A 25,500-nucleotide genomic window follows, 5' to 3' on the forward strand; every position below is an offset into this window, starting at 1 on the left:
CAGTGTTGTTTAATATTTACCGTCATTTTACTAACTGGACCTTCCTGTTTAATTGCGATGTCAATGATTGAGTTGCAACACGCTTGCGTAGCTTTTGGTTTCCTGACTTGCCGGTTTCCACCATTTTCTTTCTCTATCAGTAGTCCCAAAACTCATTAGAGAGTTTTACTTATTTTGCTCACAATAAGGCAGTTATATAACTGATTCAAATACGGATGATGATGGACAGCCCTGAACTCTGTAAGTAATTAACGCCGTTGAGTGAGACAGTTTTAGCTTCTTTGTGAAAGATACGTTTTGGCCTGTTGCTATTCGAGCTGAGGAGAAAGTGAGATTTACAAGATGCCTTTGGAAAATTGTATTTAAGCGTTAAAGTCTCCTTGCACCTACATTGTCAAACTAATCAGCGAATGTAACAATGCTTTTGGTTTAAATGGTTTCCTTATTGTTACATGTGTTGAGCTTTGTAAAACGTGGTTCTCCTGTTGGGAGATATTGATGGGCTTATTGTGATACCTGGTAAGCATGTGGTACAGCATGCAGAGTAAATAACATGCTATTACACCTGGTGAAATTTGTATTCTTTAAACTTGTGTGATGTATGGTGAGTCCGTACGTGTTACCAACATTGGCAGTGCATTCATTAATCGCAGTTATTGCAACATATCTTGCACATTTGTTGTTACAGTTAGTCAATCGTAGGGTTCATTTTATGATTCTGAATTGGAGAGGTTGTAAAAGGTGTGAACAGGTTTTGGCATTTTCTGTTTTTATACAGAAATTGGTTGTACCCATTTGTTTCAGAATGTGGGTATTTGGAAAATTGTTCGCCTACTTATTTGTAGTAGAGTTTATTAATGATTGTGATACTACTACTTCACAAGTACTCTGTGTCATAGAGTTGCCACCCCTCTGTTTTTTTTCCGGACTATCCGGAAATCAAGCTGTACAAACTCTGGTAGTCTGTTTCAAAAGGGAAACAGACTATCAGAGTTTGTAAATTGGCTGATTTACTATGCTTTTTTTTTTTTTTTTTTTTTTTTTTTACAGAAAAGCATAGTAAATCAGCCAAAAGCAGGAACGGAAAAAGAGGACGTTCCCTGCTGGGTGATGTTGTTGTGATGTCACAAAATGGGCAGAATGTGGGCGGGAGAGGGGTGGGATATGCGGGGATACACGCGACGTGAGGGTGTGTGGTTTTACTCCGGTTTTAGCCACGATGAAAGGTGGCAACCCTACCTGTGGAATTATGTACAAACATTCACACACACACCAGGTACTTGTAATAATATTCAAATATACCATAAACTCTTTGAAATGCTGTACTGTTCAAAATATGCTTAGAAATAAATGCACTTTGCAAAATATTCTTTGAAACAACTTTACACTGTGAAATAACTGCACTGCAATACTGTGCACATCTGCAAACACTTTGCACACTTCGAATATTTTGAATAGCTTCAGTTAATATGAAAAAGCATTACCTAGTGAAAAATACAAATGTTTTCCCTTTTTTGTACATTTTATGCGCTTCTGATATTCTTTCAAACATTTTTCTAATTATTTCAAACATTTTATCAATATGTTGTAGTTTCAAACATTTTGTTTAATAAGAAATTAGTTATAATCATTCTGAGTGCTTTGTTTTATATTTGTAATGAAAAAAATCATTTAAGCAAGCTTTAGTACCTGGAATTGGAACATGGGCTAAATTCTTGGCTAGGCTTGTAAGGGCCTCAGGGACAGTAGCCTAGTAACTTCCTATGAATTAGTTTCTGACTTCTTTTTTCAAGTCGTTTGAGCAGTAGGGATGACCACCTCCTGTATATTCCTCCACCTTTAACCAGTTGGCTCATAGCTATAACTCTGGATCTCATTCTGACACCATGTCACTCTTCTTATGTACAGTAAGAAGATGTTGAGGCTTGGGTGTTCATTTAAGTAGTTTACTGTATACAAATACAACAGGATGGATGGCAGGAACATTAAACTTAAACTACCTTAACTAACTGACTGACTACATACTTGCATGCTCACACTCTGGGTGCTCACTCAAAATGATACTCTTGCTTGCAAGTGCTCAGTATTTGTATGCATGCGCTGACTCACTGGAAAGCTTCTTAAAGGTATAGCACACACACTGATCTACAGTAAGCACTACAATGTATAAAAAAAAAGGATCTGGTTAAAAAAGAATGACAAAAGAAAAAAATAGTGTGCTTTTTCACATGCTTGCATAGGGGAATGACTGGGTTAAGGCCATTAGGTTAATCTAGCAACAAGTTTTAAGAGAAAGCATGCAAATGAAAAGGAATACTGAATATAACCAGGCTTTTTTCTAGAAAACAGTTCTGTGTCTTGTTCTCATGTCTCTAGCAAGCAATCTGATAAAGAGAACTAGCTTGGAGAAAATGTCTTCTGAAAGCATTCAATATTTTACCTGCTAAAAGAGCTACAAAGATAACATCAGACAACAGTTAATAGAATGACAGGTCATACCATGCATCTTAGCATGGATAGTCTTTCTTTTAGGTTATCTTGATTCTGTGTGCATGGCTGTTAGATTGGAACATTTGTTCCTATCAGAATGGTACAACTTCAATATTTGATGATGTACATAGTTTTGTGTGTTACTATTAAGTTAATAAGTTTTAGGGGAGTATCTGGGGGGTGTGCATTTTTGTTTGAGGGTTTCAATAAAAAAGTTCTGTAAGATGTGGTATAGGCTCAAATGGAGATGACGAGAAACAAATCTATAAAAGATTAACTTGTTAAACAGTACATGAATGCAACACAAAAGCTGAAACTAAACATTTAACAAAAAAGATGTTATATATAAAAGATGTGAATAATAATCTCTCAAGAATATGATGCTTTATATGTTGTATCTTTCGGCTTTTCCCGGTTAGGGGTCGCCACAGCGGAACTCCGGTCCGCTAATGATTGGCAGTAGAGTTTTACGTACCAAGTTGCCAGCCCTGACGCACAACCTTCAACGAAGGTACGCCCATTCACGCATGTCTCCACACAGAAGATGCTTTAGCTGAGAATCGAACAGGACAACGTCTTACTGTGAGGCGACAATGCTACCACAGCACCACCACCGCAGCTTCATGATGCTTTATATACTGTCTTTAAATGTTAACGGTCTCACAGATAAATACAAAAAAGAAACAGTAGTGAAGTATATTAAAAATACAGAATGCGAACAGCTATGCTACAGGAGAAACACTTGGAAAGAAATGAACATCTGAATTTGATAAAGAAAGGTTTTCAGGACGGTTATTTAGTGGAACAGCTGGGGCAAAGGAAGACAGGATTACTTATATAAATTGCAAGAGGAGCACCAAAAGGAAAAGAAGAGAATAATAAAAACCATAATGGTAGATTTGTAGTACCGGCATGCATTTATATTCCAATGAAAACTGCTATAATGGAGCTTAAAAAATTATGTGAGAAATAATCGGCTTTCTGCAAGGAATATTACTTACAGGCGGAGACTGGAAATTGATTTGCAATAGTGAAGATATGTCTGGGGGGGCAGAAGGGAAAATATAACAAAGGAGGGTAGATTTTTAAAGAAATTTATGAAAGTATTTAGCATGAAAGATGAGAATTCAGTAAGTACTAGGAGTTTGGAGTGAATTTATATATTACTCCCCAAGATACAAAAACTGGGCTAAGCTAGACAGAATTTATATTTCACAAGAACATGTGCATTTTATTGAAAGTCTTGAAACACATAAAATAACTATGTCAGATCATGCACCAATAATAACTAAAGTAAAAACACAGGACAATGAAATAAAAATTGGCGCTTTCACAACTTCCTGTTGAAAAGAGTGGAATTTAAGGAATGGCTAGCAGAAATTATTCAGGAGCTATTAGAGAAGATAGAAATTTCTTCTGAAAATAATAGCTAGGGAGTGTGATAAAATTAAAGTGGATTTTAAAAACAGGGTGGAAATAAAAGAAAGGGAGAGGAGGCGCAACTGCAGAATGCTAAACAGAAAATAAGGGATTACCTCAATAATATGAATGAATTTAGAAATACTGCTGTTATGCAACTGCTTTTTGATACTAAATCTAAAGTACAAACACTTTTCGCATAATGACTCAGGCAATAGAAAGTAGAAAAGGCTGTCACCAAGCTTAGGGAGCCTATAGCAAATGAAGATAACACGGGATCCTGTAGCGGTATTACAAATATTTCGGAAATTCTATGAAAGTCTGTATAAAGCAGAAAATATGGAAATCAAGAAAAGGTACAAATAAAAATATTTATGGAAGAATTAAATATGCCAAAGTTAGAGGCTCAATTACTAACAGTTAAGATAGGAAAAAATGAGATAAAAATGGTGATGCATAACCAATCTAAAGGAAAGTCCCCTGGAACAGATGGTATTCCTGTGAAAGTTAGGAAGCTAGAATGGAAAAAACTGGTAAAGATCTGGAAGGTCTTGTTAAACAGTATTTTAAGAGGAGCAGAAGTACCAACATTCTGGAAGAAAGCTGTGGTAGCTGTAATACCTAAAGAGGGTAAAGACCCATCAGATACAGCTTCATATAGGCCCATTTCAACACTAAACAATGATTATAAAGTGTTTAAGTCTATAACTGCTAAAAGAATGGCAAAAGTGATGCCAAAATTGATAGATATGGATCAGTGTGGTTTTGTGGAGGGGAGGTAAACATTTGACAACATTATAGGTTCATACTAGGCTATCTGCCCTAGGGCATTTATAAGCCTAGCCAGAGTGTGTTTGGCTTTCGCCACCCATTTTAAATGAATTTTGCTATGCCCTTTTTCGAGGTTAGTATACTGTGCCTCTGTCTAACAGTGACACAGAAGTGATACCCAGGGTAAACCTACGATCTTCCCATCCACTCATCAAGATTCCACTTGAAGAGAGTCAATGAGGGACTCTGCCTAACCTGGACTGGGATTTTATTCCAGAGTCAAGGGAGCCTCTGGGTTATGAATCTGTCCCTCCAGCATGTCCTATTTATTTCAGTGCTGAGGTTCAAGTCTCTCGAGCGCATAGCTCGATGGGATTTGGATTTTCTGAGGTGCAGCATGTCCATTAATTCCGGGTTGGACATGGCTTTATACGTCAGGCACAGATCGTCTCTAAGCAGGCGGTATGCCACTGAGTAGAGCTGGAGTTTCTTTAACCGGGCAGCATATGGCATCTGTTTGAGCCCTTTGATCCTATTGGTGAGGTACTTTTGGGGTCTTTCCAGTTGCTGCAGGTGTCTGGTAAGGTACATCCCAAAAGGGGCATTGTACTCAATTATGGGCCTGATGAGGGATGAGTAAAGAGGCACGATGACCTCCCCTGATCTAGATGTGAATCCCTTCATGATTAGGTGGGCTATATTAAATGTTTTTCTAACCACTTTGGCCACGTGGTTTTCAAATGAGAGACTGCTATCAACTTGGGTCCCCAGGTCCCTAATTACTTCTTCCGTACTTAATGGATTGCCACCTATGTGGTAATTTGTGGGCACTTTGTTCTTGCCAAAGGGGATGATTATACACTTTTTGGTGTTTAGCTTGAGGCCATGGCTCTGGCACCAGTTGTCTGTTTCTATGAGGCCCTTTTGTAGGATGCTTGTGTCGGCTGGAGAGTCAATTATGGTGCCCAGTTTGCAGTCATCTGCGAACTTGGTCAGCCACAGTCCTTCCATGTTGGCCTGTACCTCCGAGAAATATATACCGAACAAGAGAGGTCCCAGGACTGAGCCTTGTGGTACACCACTTGTAACTGGTTTGGAGTCTGACATGCCTCTAGCAATTCTAACCATGTGGGTTCTGTCCTTGAGCCAGTTTGCAACCCATCTAGTAACATAGGGGTATATATTTAAGCTGGAGAGCTTATCTATAATGCCTGAGTGGGGTATTGTATCGAAGGCTTTTGCGAGGTCCAGGTAGGCTGTGTGGACCACCTTCCCCTCGTCAATGGCCTTGGTGACTGTTTCAAAGAAATCGACCAGGTTTAAGAGGCAGGATCTGCCCTTAACAAAGCCGAACTGGGTAGGATCCAGTGTCTGTAGGTCCCCAATATCTTTATTTATGAGGTCCATGATGATCCTTTCCATAGTTTTGCAGACCAAGCTAGTCAGGCTTATGGGGCGATAGTTTCCAGGATCCGTTGAGGCACCACCTTTGTGGAGAGGGACCACTGTTGCTGTACGCCACTCTTTGGGTACATATCCTGTAGTAAGGCTGAGATTGAACAGAACATCGACAAGCCAGAGAGAAACAGAATGTAGGGAAATGCCACTGATTTTGGTGGGTCTTGATGCAGAGAAAGCATTTGACAGAGTAAGCTGGGACTTTATGAGCAGAGCAATGGAAGCATTTGCATTCCCTGTCCCTGATAAAATTATAAGGTTGATTAGGAGGAAATTTGAGGGATCGGAGGTGAAAATTTAAGTGGATGGGGTCCTCTCTGATAATCCCTGCTTGAGCAGAGGAACCAGACAAGGGTGTACTCTCTCCTTTGTTATTTGCATTATATTTAGAACCATTGGCAAAGAAAATAAGTAACTCAGAAATTCAAGGATATAATTGGCATGGTAGTCAAGAAAAGCTGTCTGAATTTGTAGATGATCGCCTCATAGTAAGATGTTGTCCTGTTCGATTCTCAGCTAGAGCGTCTTCTGTGTGGAGACATGCATGAATGGGCGTACCTTCGTTGAAGGTTGTGCGTCAGAGCCGGCAACTCGGCACGTAAAAATCTGCCAATCATTAGCGGACAGGAGTTCCGCTGTGGCGACCCCTAACCGGGAAAAGCCGAAAGACACAAATAATTACTTTATACCCAACAAAACCAGAAAGGGGCATTACAGTGCTGTGGAACATATTGAGACAGTTTCACATGTTTTTCAGGATACAAAATTAATGAAGCTAAAACAAAGGCAATAGTGGCAAATTATGTACCCACATATGAATTGGTACAGCATTATCCATACTTATGAGGACATGATAAACTGAAGTATTTAGGAATATGGATTAAAATGATTCTGGTGTGTCAGCTAAGGATATGTGGGAAGAGACTAAACAAAAGATAATACAAACAATGAGAAAATGGAAGCTGTGTTACACGGATATGGATAGTAAGGTACAAACAGTTAAAATGTTTGTAGTTCCTTTAACCTTATACACATTTCAGGCATATATTTATCAACCAGAGGAAAAGTTGCAGATAACAATTAATAAAGAGCCGAAGGATTTTATCTGGGAAGGGAAGATGGCAAGAGTCATGTGGGATAAGCTGATTTTTCCAGTGGAACAGGGAGAACTGGGATTACCTGATTTGAAGGGGTACTTCAGAGCAACACAGTTAAGGCTCCTATACATAGCACAAGCAGGAAACTATAATTCAAAGTGGAAAGAGATGATGATGAAATGGGTGGCGGGCTCAAAAAAACAAGGCAAGACTGGGACTTCTGGATGCAGACCTTTAAAGAGAATAACAATAATCATACAGAATATTATATTCATAAGGTAGCAAAGTATTCTAAGAACTAAGCCAACACGGGAATGGAGAAAGGAGATTCTGCCGATACAGATGACTGCAATTAGGGATACAATAGACAAGAGAGGGCTGGAATTAACTGGAGAAAACTGGCAAAGAAACCACGGTATTGGGAGCAAATAACTAGAGAGGGAAAGGTACTGCAGGTTACAGATGGTCTTTCCTATCAAGGACTGATATCAGAGTATATGCAGAGAGAAATAAATGGGGGGGGGGTCTTACATGAAAAACAAGCACTGGTAGAGTTTTTAGTAGAATCTAGAACATAAATTGCCATTAAGAAAGGAATAATTAGTAGATTATATAAAATATTACGTGATAACTATAAGATTCAGTCAGAGGAGGTTAGAAAGGATTAGGAAGAGAGACTGGATTAGCAATTCACAAAGAAACCATTGGGGAGATATTTATGTCTCCTAAATAAGCAACAAAGTCTAGAAGATTTAGGATCTTTGCTTGGAAGTGTTTACATGGGTATTTTTAATATCCCAAGTAGACTCCAAAGAATTGTTCCTCAGGTGGACAGCAAATGTTGGAAGTGTGATGGGGAAGAAAGAGGTAATTGGGAGCACATTTTCTGGGAGTGTAATGAGTTGGCAGACTTTAAAGATTCCCTGGAGACTGCTCTATCAGAGATGCTGGGTGAGGAAACTGGATTTAACTAAGGAAAGGAATTTTTGACCTATGATACAGAATCAGACTTGCCTAGACATAGTAAGGCCTAGCTGAGTCTAATTATGACAGCTGCCAAAAAAGCAGCTAATAGAAAATGGAAATCAAAGTCTAAACCAACTTTACTAGAAGAAGCAAAGATAGTAGCAGAGATAAAACAACTGGAACTGGGATCTTTAGAAAATGGCAGGGTCAAAAAATGGAAGGTGGGGGATCAATATATGCAGAGAAGGAATGAGGTTTAAAAGAAGGCAAGAACTGAATGTGCTATGTAATGGTTGACTGACAATGACTGGATATATTATAAGTGATGCATAATGTTTACAGCTACAGTTGTGTCATGGATGGTTTGTAATGTATAATGTTTGCAAGTGAAAATTGTGTTAGTATGGTTTACTTTCATTTACATAAATGAAAAATGGCTTATGTCATACATGATAATTTAATAAAGATGTTTCTTGTTTTAAAAAAAAAAACAAGGTTCCTAGGGTAGAGCTAGGAGCTGTATCCCTTTGTGCTATGGGGCTGGACAGATGTCAATATTCTTTAGTCTTAGAGAGGAAAACACAGAGCCATATATTTGGTAAATAGTTTCAAAACAGTAGAATCCCAGACACCAAGAAGGGGAACTAGAAATATGAGGCACTCACTCCAAACCCAAGTCAATGTCCATGTGTCTTATTAATGGAAATATGCAAGTAGACACCATTTGCATTAAAGGTAATAAGGACAGCATCTTACAATAGTAGAGCACAGAGAAATGCAAGCTGAGCATTCTGAACTTCCTTACAAACATTTTTTTCCAGTCTGGACATGTCTAAGATGTCAATAAATGGTATTCCTTTTTGGACACAAGGAACACTAATGAGCAAAATCATTTAATCTTTTCTGGTGACAGAATAACATATATTGCCTTGCAACTCACAAGCACTTTTAGTGCAGCCTTTTTTAACCTGTGACTATACTCTCCATTATCCATGCATCCTCAGGCAGAAGGGATAATCTTTCAACTCTCCAGATTCTTGCAGAATGTCCAGATTTTTATCTTATATTTTTGGTCTGTTCCCAATAAAATTTGTGGTTTTCTGATAATCACTGAGGACTGTTGTTCTTCTTTCGGCTTTGCCCGGTTAGGGGTAGCCACAGCAGAACTCCGGTCCGCTAATGACTGGCAGTAGATTTTTACGGTGCCGAGGTGCCAGCCTGATGCACAACCTTCAACGAAGGCACGCCCATTCACGCATGTCTTTCAAATGCCACTCGACTGCGGGGAGGACATGCAGACCACTGAGGACTAAATAATGACAAGACATTCGAGTTTCCAACTTCATATCCTTCAGAAAATACATATAATGCAAAATCTGTTAAATCAACTTAATTTTTAAACAGCAATGTTTAAAAATTGTCCCTGTTTTTAATCCCCGCCATTGTTTTTGGCTTTGTCCAGAATTCTTGTGGTAATACACAGAGGTATGGGACCACCTCCTCCTGAAGTGGGAGACTTTTCCAAGCAAAAACACCCAAATAATTAACATGGAGTGATAAGAACACCAATCAACACTACAAAAAATGCAAATGTGACATTTTGCTTGTCACTCTCTTTCACGTTTTTTTCTTAATTTTACTTTATTCATTTGTTAATCATGTAAGCCTACTCGACATAAGTGTCTCTTTTTCAGGGGCTATCCAGGACCACTGTTTGGTAAAGTGATTTTCTCAGTATCAGAAACAAAGCAATGGGAGGTGGAATGAATCAAACTCCATACCCTTGAGCAGCTCTCATTAAGAGCTTGGAGCCCTAGTCCTCAACTGCCAGACGGAATACAATAGACAAACTAAGGGTAAAGAGGACAACTATTTACTTTAGGGAATGAGATATAAAAAATGATGGCACTTAACTTCTGCTTGGCGTACAGTTAACATCTTCCTGATGCCCTTGGTACAGGAGGTAAACCCATGCCGTCACAGCAGGATGTCTAACTGCTCTTGAAATCTGACCATAAGACCAATGCCTGCCTGTGGCTAAATCCCATTCACTTATGCAAGTACAGTAACAATGGTCCTTATGACGAACATATGTTGTTTCCATATGTCAAATTTACCTCACAGAATGCAGTATTCTAGTCTTCATTGCCTCCACATAAGACAAACTCAATATTCTCTGCATACGGTTAGTAATTTTTATATTTATTTTAGGCAATACCTATGAATAATTAAGCATTCTGCAGGCCAACAGAATGTGAGCTCCCATTAAAACAAAGCATATCTCACAACAAGTCAGGCAAAATATTGACAAACTCACAGGGAACAACCTTGAAAAATGCCACACTTACACTTAAATCCTTTTATGATACAAAAGTATATCCATAAACATCTAGGATAGGTATAATTAAAGAGTTCCTCCTGAATCTTATAGTGCAGACATTCGCAGCCTTATCATCTCATGTCACACCAACAAAAGTGTAAGAGCTCAAAAGTTTACCAAACAAATTGCTGATAAAAATATGCACATATTACTCTTCATGGTCTCATATTACAGTTAAACTCTTCTGTAGAGGTTTTATTCACATACGAATACACTGCTTTACTACCTGAAGATCTTTGGAAAGAGTAAAATGGCAATACACTGGTTTATATCTTTGAGAAACACTTCAGGCAGATTGATTCTGCAAACATGCATTTACATAATTACTAACAGTTAATAACACAGCTACATAGTATGATTTGCTAAACTAACTTTTCAGCAAACATTTTAGCATGTAAATGACTTCAAAATTATTATTACATTTTAATTACTGCATTCTGAGAAGCATAGTTAACCATGGTATCAGATGTGGGGTTCATATAAGGTTAACCATCTTACAATTTTATAGTCACTCACCAAGTGAATTATGATTACATGCATAGACAGCCTGCAAAATATCATGTTAAAAATGGCTATTTAGAAAATTAATGAATTGTACAATGGTTAGCCCATACATGTGGCTAAGGCAGAAAAATACACAAGACTGACACGGGTTCTTAATATCTTTTTAGATATTCATAATAAGCTGTGTTCTCGAAAATAATGGACTGTAAAAAGAACTTTAGTCCAAAAACTGGTAGTTTACCTGATTAGAATATCGCATGCTCACATTCCGCTGATCTTCTGGTGGTATATAACGATGTACTGGATCGATATCTTTTGGACTTATCAAGCCATCCACTACAAATAAAAAAATAATGTTTAATCAGTTATACACTCCAACTGAAATGTTATATCATCATAAATGCAAAGCTGCAGAATGAATATTAAAATAATATTTAAGTGAACACAAAAAAATTTCTAATAAACTATGTGTGAACTTTTGACAATGGGAGATTATTCAAGGCTCTTGCAGTGGTTAATAAAAGAATGACTTAAGCCATGAAAAGAAAGAGACAACCTTCAACTAATCAGTTCTCCTTTCTTGTAATTTATCTCAATGTCAGTAGAACAGAAGCAGTAAATCACATTCTGCAAGTATATTCTTGCCAGACGTAATCCAGCAGGTGAATGGTGAAATTTTCATTCCATAAAGCTATGAATTGCATAGTTACTTCAATGCCATTTAGTTTTATGTCCATTTACACCTTGCCAGTACCCTCCCTTAGGCCACATCTCTTTTTTCAGAAGGACTATGAGACAGTCCAGTAGTAAATTTGTGAATAACACCCAGTCATCTTGATTATGTTTAAAGGAAGACACTGAGTCGCACTTCTTAACGTGACTGTAAGGAGAGTTTATTATCATTGTTTGGGAGGTACTGAGTTATAAACTTGTCCACCTAGCATGTTTCATTTATCTGTTAATGAAGGTTAAGGTCCTTGGTTCTAGAACTGATGGAGCCATTGTAGCTGCACATACACAAGACTTCCAAGACATCAGGAACTCTTATGGCAAGGTAAGAGAGTTGGAAATCTGCTATCAAAAGTCTACAAACAGAATACAAGGACACAATTTCCAGCTTTGATAGCTCAGGTATTTAGACCTATAATCTTTTTGGTTAAGAACCTTTGGGGTCTTTCTTATTGTTTGATATGTTTGGTGAGATGCATCCTGAAGGAGACATATTACTCAATAATTTAAGCAATGCTAAGCATAGGAGAGTGATTACCCCTTAGACCTTAATGAAATTCCTTTTGCAATTAGCTGGGCTATATAAAAAGATTTGGTCATGATGGTCAAAAGAGAGGGCTATATTAATCTAAGTTCCAAGCTCCTAGATCCTTGACAACATTTTTATTTCAAAGTACTGTGTTGTCTATTAAGTAAGATGAGGGGTGGGGGTTGTGTGTCAAAAGTGACAATACCATATGTTTCAGCATTTAGTTTGAGCCCATTTTTAGCACACCAAGAGTTTACCAGGAAGAATTCATGCTGGAGGGTTTGGGTGTCAGAGGCTGACTTAGCGTCTCCTCAGTTTGCAGTCATCAGAAAACTGTTACCAATAAGTCTTAGTGCTTTGCTTGGAAATATGAGAAGTAAAGACCAAATAGGAGAGGTGCAAGCACCGAGCCCTGAGGGACACTGCTGGTCACTTTCAAGCATTCTGATGAGACTCCTGCAACTCACACTGTGTGGATTCACTGTCTCTCTCTCTTTCAGACTTTTTTATCCATCTTACTGTATATAAGTCAATTTTTGATGCCCTTAGTTTATGCATGACACCAGCATAGGGAATGATACTGAAGGCCTTGGCAAGGTCAGGATACACCATATACACTACATGGCCACTGCCTAATGACTTCATTAACCTTTCAAATAAGTTAATTAGATTCATTAGACAGGATAATCCCCTTACAAAACCAAACTGCTGGGTTCACGTTGAATAAGATTCTCGATACTGCAGTTACTGACCTCACTTCTAGTAAGTTCTACAGCTTTGCAGATGAGGCTTGTAGAACTAACAGGTCTGTAATTACCTGGCTTGGTAGTAAGGCCATCTTTATGACGGGGCATCATGACTACAGTGTGCTACACCTCTGGGATGAAGCCAGTGGCTAAACTTAGGTTAAACAGTTTATGAAGTTGTTCTGCAAAGGACATGTTTAACACCATTAATTAAGCAACTAGGCATATTGTCAGATTCCATGCAGGAAACATATTAGGTCTTGGTTAGCACTTTCTGTAAATGATCTTTACAGATAACTGAGGGAGGGGTAACGGATTAAAGTATTTCGTGGCTTTGGATAAAAGTTTCTCGGTGAAGTTGACGCTGTATTTGCATAGAAGGATGACTGCATTAACTATTGGGTCAAAATAGGAGGTGTCATTTTGAGTAAGTTTAGATCAATGGAGAATATTGTTTCTCAGTTGTCTAACACAGTTAAAGACAAATTTATAATTATCCTTGGCTACAGAAAACAGCCTAAGTTCATGGGTTCCGTCAGCAGACCTGATAATGGTTTCTCATTTTTTTTTTTTTTTTTGTAACGCTTTTGATATTTTCCTTGAGAAGATGGGTTTTAAATCTGCTATAAAACTTAAGGAGTTTCTTTCTTTTGTTGTACAGTTTACTATGGTAGTGGACCACCAAGACGGATTATTTTGGAATACCCCATTACACTTGGTCTTGGTAGGGACTGCTAGATCTATTCATTTTTCTAAATGGATGCAGAAGTGATTAGGGAAGCTTGTTGCAATATCATGGTCAGGGGTGGTACTGTCAAAAGTGAATTTTGCTATCATAAGAGTGGTTTGAGGTTTGCATGTTTATAATCCTTAAATTCATAGGGGTTTGTTATACGGGCTTTTGGGAGTTTAAAGGAGGACAGAGGTTGTGATCAGACTTCAATGGAGAAAGAAATAATAGAGGAGTAGTGCATCAGGCAGTCATTTTGGTAATAATCAGGTCAAGAATGCTTTGTCCTTTAGTAGGCAACAGCTGAGATATTTTGTTTACAACGTGTATGTCTGTTTGGCATAACGGTTAAAGTCTTCACCTGATAGACAAAGGGTACAGGTTTGATCCTGATCTGAGGTCATTGGCTACGCTTAAAATGGTCCTGCAGAGCAGTTAGCCTTGTATTCTCGTATGACCCTATGAATCATGAAGTGTAAGAATGTTTGGATATATCCTACACTGGAAGTAAAAGTGTCCCAGTACGAAGGACAACTGAAGTCACCCAAAACAATGGAGTTTTTGTTGTTTTTTGTTTTTGTTAATAGGAAGATAATTTCGAACACTGAGGAATCTTACATGGTCACCAAGGGACAAGGTAGGTGTTCTGTAGCAAGCAATTCATTTATAATTAATTTTGTCTTGCGTGATCTGTCAGCTATAAGGTCTTTGACAAATACGGGGACTCCACCACAGTTGTTACTGGTTCTGAAATCATCAAAACTGCAAAACCCAGGTATAATCGGATTGTTCTCTTTACATTTAAACCAAGTCTCAGCAACTACGTGGACATGGATGCTTTACAAATAAAGTGCTTCAAGATCATGCAATTTATTGTTTGATAGCCTTTCATTGAGGACAGCCACCTAAATGTGATCCAATTTAGAAAGATAAAAATGGGAATGAAGGCAATTAGCATATGGTTCAAGTGCCTCAACTTCTTCCCTCCCATAACAATTTAGTGTCACAACTCTTTAGCAGTTCCAATAATATACTTTGTAAAGGGCATAAAGCTAGCAATAGGTCCCATTTTGGAGAAATTCAAAGCTAAAAACGTACAAGCCTGTCCTGGAAAGGGAAGCAAAAATAAATGCATACATATACACATACATAGAGGTATTATGAACATTTGAACTGCAAAATCTAAGACATTCAGATGTTTGCAAAAATACACTGAATGTACATTCAATTTAATGTGTCAGAAAACAAAGAAAACTTTTTTATTGCCTTTGGATTTTATCTTTCTGTTTCTTATCTTAGTTTGGATTGCAAAAAATGACTTGTGTTACATCAGGCAAGCTTTTAGTTGTAGGCTAGGGCCATTTGTGTGCGAGAGACTGTCAATCATGATTTATGATCCTTTGTACTTTTATGCATATTTTAGTTTTCCATGGGTTAAAGTTGTTATTGAAAAGCTGATCTGATGAAGTCTGGTTGATGGATAAAAGAGCTTATCATAAATTAAAGCCATTATTCTAGTGACTGAGCCTGTTTAAGCTTGTTTCTTCAGTGCCTTCATTGAAGAGGAATTAACATCTGAAGTTTTAGACTATTAATTTTGTTTAGTATTGTAACGTTGAAGTGTTTTTATTTTTCATTTTTCACAAATAACTAAGCTAAATAAGAGACTAAAACAGCCTCCTAAGCAAAGGATAATCATAAAGCATTTTTAGTTATGCCCGAAATCTTAAAAGAAACACTCACAATGTGCTAAGTTGGCTTTAGATGGCACCACCTATAATCAGCCAGAAGAGCTAGCAAACCTGCTGGCTGAACTCATGTTCAGCTCAAATTTTACCCCCTTAATCACTTCCAGTCACTCCCCATGAAATACCCACAACCATTCCTTTGCCTATTATTACAAAATAACAGGTTGCCACTGTGCTCTCTAGAACTAGAAACACAGCATCAATAGGCCCTGACAGAATCCCAGGGTGCCTGTTAAACAGCTTGAAACATGACCTAGTGGACCCACTCAGATCTCTGTTTAACCACCGTCCCCAAATAGGCTTTGGCCCAGTAGGGTGGAGGACAACAACAGTCGGCCCTCTGCACAAGAGGGGACCATCAATGAACCCAGGAAACTACCGACCATTAAGTCTGTCCAGCCTCATATGGAAGGCTATGGAAAGGATAATCTTGGACCTGAATAACGACAACACAGGAAATCTCCAGACTCTAGACCCAACCCAGTTCGGCTTCATTAAGGGTAGGTTCTGTCTGCTCAATCTGGTGGACTTCTTTGAGAAGTTACCAAGGCCATGGATGAGGATGACACAGTACATACCACCTACCTTGACCGGGCTAAGGCATTTGACACAATACCCGCACTCTGGTATTATAAATAAATTCACAAATCTGTGCATAAACCTCTATGTCAACAGATGTGCAGCCAAATGGCTCAGAGTGGGGAAATCCACATCCAGCAAGAGGCCTGTCACCAGTGGAGTACCACAGGGCTCAATGCTGGGCCCCCTCATGTTTGGGATATCCTTCTCAGATGTTAAGGCAAATGCAGAAAGTGTTTGGCTGATCAAGTTTGCTGATCATTGCAAGATGAGAGCAATCATTGACTCCACAAACGATGTTCATATCCCACAAAAGGGACTGACGCACACTAATGACTTGTGTCAGAGCCATAATTTCAAACTAAATGTCAAAAAATGTATAATAATACCATTTAGGAAATAAAATACCCCTTCAAATTACAACACTGATAGCACCCCTCTAAGAGTGAATCCAGTGATGAGAGATCTGGGTACATAGATAGTAATCTGAACTTTAAGCAGCATGTGTCCACAGTGGTGAGGAAATCCTTCTATGTAACCCAGCTTATAAAATAAGGGCATGGTATCCAGATTTAAGGATGTTACAGTACTACTGTACTTGGCCCTCCTCAGACTTGAAACAGTTGGAGCATCCTCAGAGGTTTCTCACCCCAAAAAAAAAAGTGTATAACCAACATGTCATATGCGGACCGAGTAAAAGCCCTGTCAATGTATTCAGTCTGCTACTGATTATTGAGGGGTTATCTATGCCGGATCTAAATGGCGGTCTCTGACCCCGACCTGTTCACAAAATCAACTGCACAAGGGTTTCCCACTCCAAGGATCAAAACCCGATCTCTGATATGAACAGATCATGCAGGAGAGACATTTAAGTGTTCCAGAGATTGCCGTTCCTCTGGAACAGACATCCCATTCACGTGAAGATAAGTCCTTCCCTGATCATCTTCAAGCGCAATCTGAACCAACGGATCGAAAATCGCAAATTCACTCTTCTAGACATGTTCATGTATCTTACGGACAGAGACAGTGTGGAAAAATTGCCAAAAGCCTGCTTGCTGACCCTTGTTATCCTTCCCCCGGAGATAGAGAATTGGGGAAAATCCGGGTAGGCTTGCAAGGACTCTTGAGCCATTAGCAAAGTAATCTCCCATGAACTTATGAACAGGTAAGTGATGTCAGTCCTCTATCTTAATGCTGGGGGACAGCTTTCTCCACACATCTCTGCTGTAGTTTAAGTACTACTTCATCTTTAACTAATTTTTTGTGATGCACAGGTTTCCTGGATGTGAGGTGGATTTATTAGAGCCATTGGTAAGCTCGGTCATCTGATTTTGCAGGTGCAGAACATGAAATTTGCTGAGGCTGTTGGTTCAAAGGGAGGCAGAGTAAGCTTTTCCAACATGAAGTTGATGTCCCAGTGAGGGAATACAGGCATCCTTGGTGGTCAAGATGAAGAACCCATCTAAGGAATTCTTTGACCTCAAGGCTAGACATAACAGGATGGTTGAGGGGTAGAAATGACTGAGAGGTGGGCTTTGATGGAGGAGTAGGCCAGATCTGCATCCATGAGCTCACTTAGGTATTTTAGGATGGAATGTACCTCTGATTTGTTAAGGTCTTGGTTATTCTTCTGGCACAAGAAAGAAAATCTGTTCTTTTTGGCTATGTTGGATTTTTAAGTGGTGGGTCTATTGCTTCCAGTAGAACCTTAGTCATGTCGTCTGAAAAATGGTGCCTGAAAGTAATCAGAACTTTATCATCCACACACACCGGTTTAGGAATGACAGGTTGGGGTGTAGTAATGACCCTTTCTACTGAGTGATGATGTCCTTCTTGTGTGGCAATTTGCAGTACTTGCTCTTGGCTAGATAAAAAAGAAGAGGAAACCAGTGTTGTTTTGGCCAACAAGCGGTGACTAGTAAGAGATTTGTTCTAACTTTCTGACTCTTTAGCAGAAGCACTGGAATGACAAGTAGTGGGAGGGGGGTGCTGGCATAGAGGACCTTCCCTGTCTACTGAAAACAGAAAGCATCTGTCCTCCAGGCAAAGCAGATGTTGTCTGTTGCTCTCTGAGGCAAACAAATCTATATGAGGTGTCTCCCAACCATGACGGATGTCCAGGAAGATTTGTGTGTTCAGAGAACATTCATAAGGGTCCTCCAAGGTCCTGCTTAATGGGTCTGCCAACACACTGTCCAGTGATGGGATGCATATGGATAGCAGAGATGTGGTTTCTTGGGTGGAAAGGTTCCAGGCCCTCTGTGCTAGTCTGCACAGTTGGTATGATCTGGTGCCTCCTTGCTTACGTACCACATGACTGTTGTGTTGCCTGTGAATACTCAAAGACCTGACTTCTGAATATGTGTCATGACCTGAACAGCTTGGATGAGGGCTTCCTCTCCTTCAGGATGATGAGTTCCCTTTGGAATTTTGGCTGCCATCAGCCCTGGACTCTGTGGGTGCCTGTCCAGACTCCCCAGGCCTCATCCAACACATCTGTGTACATCTCCTAGGTTGAGTTTCATGGGATCCGCCCACCATGACAGTGCCTACCTGAGATAAGATATGACGGGTATCATAGTGTCTACAGGATGAGAATGTTGGGACCATGCTATTTTCAGGTACCACTGAATTGTCATCATATGCAATCTGGCTAGAGGGAGCACTGTGATAGCAACTGCCAGGAATCCCAGAGCTCTTATCATTTCTCTGGCTGAACATTGATCAAGGGACAACTGTGTAAATAAGTTGAAAGATTCCATACTTTTTCCTAATTCAAGTAAGCCTTCATCTTTTTGGAGTCCAGTCTGCAGCCCAGAAACACTAGGTCGTGGGTGGACTGGAGGTGGGAGGTTGGCATAATGTTTACCTTACAGACACAAGGTTCAGGGTTTGATTCTCACATGGGGTAACTGGCTAGGCTTATAATGGCCCACAAGGACAGTTAGCCTAGTACTAATCTATGAACCTATGAGTGAGGATTTTGAGTAGTTGACAGTGAACCTCAACTGCAGGAGGAGATTGGGGGGGGGGGTGAATGGAGATACTGTAGCAGGAACTGTGGCGAGATAGCCTAGATCAGCAGATCATCTAAGTACAGATAAACTTGAATTCCCTGAGTCTGAAAGAAAGCCATCACTAGTGTAAGACACTTTGTGAAAATTTGTGGGGCTGTCAAAAGCCTGAAAGGCAAGACAGTAAACAAAATAAGATGAGCCAGTACAGAACCTGAGGAATCTCCTGTAAGAGAGGTGAACTGGTATATGAAGGTAAGCATCCTTTAGATCCAGGAATACGAGGTATGCTGGAGGAAGTATGAAGGTCAGCTGTGTGTGCAGTGAGAGCATTTTGAAGGCTGGCACTTTTAAGAAGGTGTTTGCAGACAGAGTATGCCATTCAGAGAGGGCACTTCTTTCCAGGCCATGGCGTAACAGCATTTTTTATAGTGGCAAGCATCCAGTGGTCTGTAGTAATTGTTTCCAAGTTTGAGATTAAGTAAGCCTTTTGTAGAGAGATAGGGTAGGACCAAGGGGTTGATGGTGATAATTTTGAGATAGTCACAGAGATTCTTCCCCAAAGGCAGGTCTCTAAGATGCATGATCCCTCTACGGTTTCTCTAGGAATCTCTTTCTGGGAGCCTTCTTGTGTTTTTGAATGGATCTGAAGTCCCTTTGAAGAAAATAAGTGGGTTTGACTAGGTAATTCCTCTTGTATCTAGGCACAGAGGTCAAGAGAATCTTCCTGCACTCATTCATTGTCTTGCTTGCTCTTGTTCATAGGTTGGTACTAGGCTATCGGCCCTAGGGTCTATACAAGCCTAGCTATAACAATTCCCTGGCCATTTCTTCCTACAATATTTACTTCCCTGGACCCCTGTCTAGCAGGGTGACTGACGTTTTCCCCGGGGTGAATTTCCTATCTCCCATCCAATCATCAAGGTTCCTTTTGAAGACGGCCAAAGAGGCGCTCTGCTTGACATGTATGGGCAGTCTTTTCCAGAGTCTGGGGAGTCTATGGGTCAGGAACCTATCCCTCTCCAGCATGTTTTGTTCATTGTGATGACAAGGTTTAGATCCCTGGAGTGTGTGGCTCTGAGGGATTGGGATTTCTTTAAGTGTAGCATGTCCAACAGCTCTGGGTTTGACATGGCCTTGTATGTTAAGCAGAGATCACCTCTGAGTAGACAATATGCGACAAAGTACAGCTGGAGTTTTTTTTAGATGGTCAACATAGGGCATCTGCTTTAGGCCTGTGATTCTTTTAGTGGGGCATTTCTGTGACTTTTCCATTTGTTGCAGATGTCTTGAGAGGTACATACCAAATGGGGTGTTGTACTCTATAATGGGTCTAATGAGGGATGAGTACAGTGGGACAACGACCTCCTTTTTTCTGGATGAAAAGCCCTCAGTGATGAGGTGTGCCACATAGAAGGATGTGGTGATGTGGTTATCAAAGGTGAGATCACTATCCATCTGTGTCCCTAAGTTTCTTATCACACATTTGGTGTTTAGTGTACTGCCACCTATGTGGTAATTCAGGGGTACATATTTTTTCTCTAAGGGGATAACTATTTCTTGGCAATGAGCTTGAGCCCATGGCTCTGGCACCAACCATCTGTTTCTGTAAGGCCCTTTTGTAGAATATCCACATCATTTGGGGATTTAATAATGGCTCCCAGTTTGCAGTCATCTGCAAACTTTGCTAGCCAGAGTTCCTTAGTGTTGGCCTGTACTTCAGAGAAGTAGATGCCAAACATGGGTGGTTCCAGGACTGAACCCTGAGGTACTCTACTTGTCACTTGTCTGTAGCTGGATTTGGGAGTTGGCTACTTTTACAGTGTGGGTTCTGTCAGTAAGCCAGTTGCCAACCCATTGAGTGACGTAGGGATTAATGTCCAGCTTAGTAAGTTTATCTATGATTCCAGAGTGAGGGATGGTGTCGAAGGTCTTGGCGAGGTCCAGATAGGTTCACAGGTAGGTACTAGGCTATCTGCCCGAGGGCATTTATAAGCCTAGCCAGAGTGTGTCAGCTTTCGCTGCCCCATTGATTAACTGAGCCTCTGTCAAGAAGAGCCAATGAAGTGATCCCAGGGGTGTATTTTCTGTTACCCATCCACTCGTCAAGGTTTCTCTTGAAGAGTGTTAGTCAGTGGCTCTGCCTAATGTAGTTAGGAATTTTGTTCCAAAGCATGGGGGAGTCTCTGTGACAGGAATCTATCCCTCCAGCATGTTCGATTTATTGTTGTGGCAAGGTTTAGCTCACTAGAGTGAGTGGCTCGCAGTGACTTAGATTTCTTTAGGTGGAGCATGTCCATCAATTCTGAGTTGGACATGGCTTTGTAAGTCAGGCAGAGATCATCTCTGAGTAAGCGACATGCCACCCACTGAGTACAGCTGGTGTTTTTCCAGTCAGGCTGCATTGGACATATGTTTGAGGCCAGTAATCCTCTTGGTGAGGTACTTTTGTGGTATTTCCAGCTGCTGAAAGTGTCCTGTGAGGTACATTCCAAATGGAGCATTGTACTCTATGATGGGTCTGATGAGTGACGAGTAGAGGGGCACTAAAACCTCTATTTCTAGATGTGAACCCTTTAGTAGTTAGATGGGTTACATAGAAGGATTTCCTAACTACTTAGGCAATATGACTGTCAAAGGAGAGATTACTGGGTCCCCAGATCTCTTATTACCTCTTCTGTATTAAGGGAGCTGCCACCTATGTGGCAATTCATGGGTGTTTTGTTTTTCCCAAATGGGATGACTGTGCATTTTTTGGCATTTAGCTTGAGACCATGACTTTGACAACAGGTGTCCGTCTCAGTAAGGCTCTTTTGGAGAATGTCTGTGTCAGCCAGAGAGTCAATTATGGCTCCCAGTTTGCAGTCGTTGGTGAACATGGTTAGCCATAGTCCTCCTGTGTTTGCCTGTACTTCTGAGAAGTATATGCCGAACAGTAGGGGTTCCAGGACCGAGCTTTGTGGGACACCACCTGTGACTGGTTTAGAGTCGGACCTGGAGGCCGCTATTCTTACCGTGTGAGTTCTGTCTGTAAGGCAGGTGACAACCCATCTTGTGACGTAGGGGTTTATGTTCAGGCTGGTGAGTTTTTCTATAATTCCTGAGTGGGGAATGGTGTCAAAAGCCTTGGCGAGGTCAAGGTAGGCTGTGTGAAACACCTTCCCCTCATCTATGGTCTTGGTGACTGTCTCGAAGAAGTCAACCAGGTTTAGTAGGCATGATCTGCCCTTAACAAAGCCAAACTGGGTCGGGTCAAGTGTTTGGAGGTTCCCAACGTCTTTGTTAATGAGTTCCATGATGATGCGCTCCATAGCCTTGCAGACCAGGGTCAGTTGTGGCCTCTCCTTTGTGGAGTGGAATAACCGTTGCTGTGCAACATTCTATGGGCACGTAGCCTGTGGAGAGGCTGAGGTTGAACAGTGTGTTTAGGTGGGGGGGGTTAGTTCATTCTGTAGTTCTTACAAGATGCAGCCAGGAACACCATCTGGTCCCACTGACATTGTGCTTTTGGCTTTTGAAAGGGCTGTTTTCACCTGTGCGTCTGTGATTTCTGGGACACTACACTTTTCCGGTATTGTTGTGGGCCCTTTTGGGGGTGAGAGGGGGGTGAAGTTTGCACTGAATCTATCTGCCAGGATGTTGGCAATATCAGTAGGTTCAGTATATTTTGTGCTATTTTGCACTAGCTCAGAGCATATCTGCAAATTGCCACTTAGATTCTTGACATATCTAAAGAAGGCTTTGTCGTTATCTTTCGAATCCTTGGCTATTTTTCTTTCAAAGTTAGCCTTGGATGACTTTATGAGGGACCTTAGTTTCTTACTGATACTGATCAGGGATGTCTTTCCTTCTTGGGATTTGCTTTTTTTTCTGAACTAGTTTCCTCCTTCTATTGTAAAGCCTGTTTATGGCAGGGGTCCACCAGACGGGTTTCCTTCTCTTAGGGGAGTGAGTCTTGGTTATGCTAGGGATGGCATGATCCATGCATCCTTGTAGGTGCTCATAGCGTGCAATTGTAAAGGTTCCTGCATCCTGGACACGGTTATTCTTTAGCGTGGGGGCTGTGAAACCTACCACCTCTGTCATAAGTAAGGTGAAGTTTGCTATAGAAAAGTTTTTCACTGTGGTTTCCTTGGTTGGGGGTGGTGGTGTGGACATCCAGAGCGATTAGTTTATGGTCTGATCTAACCAGTGACGGGTTGACCTCTGGTGCGGAACACCTGTTGCCCATGTTGGTGATGACCAGGTCCAATATGTTTTCACCTCTGGTAGGGGAGTTTACCAGCTGATCCAGGGCATGTGAACTGATAAATTCCAGGAAACGCTGGACCTGGGAGTTTGTACTCGAGTAGTTTTCCCAGTTAACGGTAGGGTAATTGAAACCGCCCAATATCAGGGTACTCGGTAGGACCTTCATGTTTTCCAGTGTCTCCAGAAAGGCGGAGTGGTAGTCCTGGGTCATGGAGGGTGGTCTGTAGCAGGCCACAATTTGCATTGCAGATTTGCCCGATGTTAGTTGCACATGGATGATCTCAGAGGTATCATGCTGCGCCACAAACCTGGAGGTATAGGTATCCTTGATGAATATGGATACACCCCCTCCTTTTGTGTTTCAGACCATGTTCTGTGGCCGAAATGTGTGGTACAAGTTGTAGCCTGGTAGTGCTGGGGTGCTCTGTGAAGCCTTGAACCAAGTTTCAGTTACTGCACAGATGTCGACATTCTCCATACTGAGGAGTGCTTCGAGCGCATGCATTTTGAGATTTAAACTCCTGGCGTTGAGTAGCATAACCCTCATTTTTTTATTTGTGCTGTTTACGGAGGTGGGTTTGACTTTTGAGCCTTGCCTAAAAAAGACACTATGGGGTCAGCAAGAGCCTTGACCAGTATTTGAAAGCCTAGGGATGACAGATGCAAGCCATCTCTTGCGAAGCAACGAGGCTTGTTGAGCATGTCGTCCCAGGCTGACCAGAAGCTTAGCCAACTGTTGAAATTTATCATTTTTTCTTTATACTGTAGTATCATTCTTGGTGAGGGCAGGATGCTACTCTGGGTCAGAGTCATACCCGCCTGGGCTACATGATCAGACAGGTCTCTTTTCATGTAGTCCAGGGAGGTACGTCTCAGGTCATTCACACCAACATGAACAATGACAGAGTGATATCTGTACTTGTTCTGGAGTAACTTGAGTGCCTGAGTTGTGTGGCAGATTCTGGCTCCTGACAGGCAGCTTGTCCAGCCTAGTGAGTGGGACATCAGTGTGCCTGACTATAGAGTCACCTATTACTAGTGTGTTAGGTATGTTATTTCACCTTAAGGGCTGTGATTGTGGGCACACTGATTCTGTGTTTTATGTGTTGTCTGGTTTGTGACGGGAGGTGCAGGTTTTTCAGGTGTCTGTTTTGGAGGTCTCTGATGCTTTTGCAGGTTTTTATTTAGAGCCTCCGAGTATGACTTTGTGTATTTTTTGCCAGTGCTGGTTTAGTATGTCTATGTGAGGCTGGAGTTGTGGTGCAAGTGTTAACCTTCTCCTCAACCTAAATGTACTGCATGTGTAAAATGTTTTAAAAAGGGTTGGGAGGGTGGCCTAATGGTTAAGGTGTTTGCCTTATAAACATAAGGTGAAGGGTTCGAGTCTCACAAGGGATAATTGGCTAGGTTTAAAATGGCTCGCAAGGGCAGTTAGCCTAGTAATAATCTAGAAACCAAAAAAAAATGACTGCCTGTTCCAGTCATGGGTGGAGAGAGCTTAGCCTCCAATTTAGCTATATAATTGCAACTCTCGCATATGTTAATGATAGGCTGTGTGGACCGCCTTACCCTTGTCCACAGCTCTGGAGACTGATTTGAAGAAGTCAATCAGGTTAGGGAGACAAGAATGGCCTTTTACGAACCCAAACTGGGTGGGGTCCAGTGTTTGAAGGTTGCCAATATCTTTGTTTATAAATTCCACGATAATACGTTCCATGGCCTTGTAGATCAGGCTCATCAGACTGATGCGGCAGTAGTTCCCAGGATCCAAGGTGGATCCTCCCTTGGGAAGTGGGATAACTGTAACTGTGCACCACTCAGTGGGCAAGAAGCCTGAGGTGAGGTCTTTAAATAAGCTGGCAACATGAGGACCAAACAAAAGGTCTTTGTTTGAAGGAGACTCGATAAGTTTGGCTTTGAAGTCTTCTAGCATGGATTGGTTATACAGCCAAGCTGCTGCAGAACTGGCCTCTGTGGCATCATAACTACATGTTATACTGTGCATGGCAACCCAAATAGCCTAATTAAGCAAGGACAACATATGTTTTGAATCTGGCCCCTGTGGATCTACCATTATCTTGTTTATGGA

The 25,500-nt window shown here is 40.8% G+C and overlaps 1 protein-coding gene across 4 annotated transcripts in view; it reads right to left on the reverse strand.

Moving 5' to 3' along the window:
- PHKB (phosphorylase kinase regulatory subunit beta) overlaps positions 1-25,500 on the reverse strand; it is a 3,137,540-nt gene that overhangs the window by 687,654 nt on the left and 2,424,386 nt on the right. For all 4 annotated transcript variants that reach the window (XM_044081953.1, XM_044081952.1, XM_044081950.1 and 1 more), the window contains one exon: positions 11,327-11,421. In XM_044081953.1, the coding sequence (XP_043937888.1) occupies positions 11,327-11,421 (95 nt within the window). The remainder of the gene's footprint in view (positions 1-11,326; positions 11,422-25,500) is intronic.

Source organism: Protopterus annectens, chromosome 8.part1 (genome assembly GCF_019279795.1).
Source record: "Protopterus annectens isolate FY-2018-M chromosome 8.part1, PAN1.0, whole genome shotgun sequence".
NCBI lineage: Eukaryota > Metazoa > Chordata > Ceratodontiformes > Protopteridae > Protopterus > Protopterus annectens.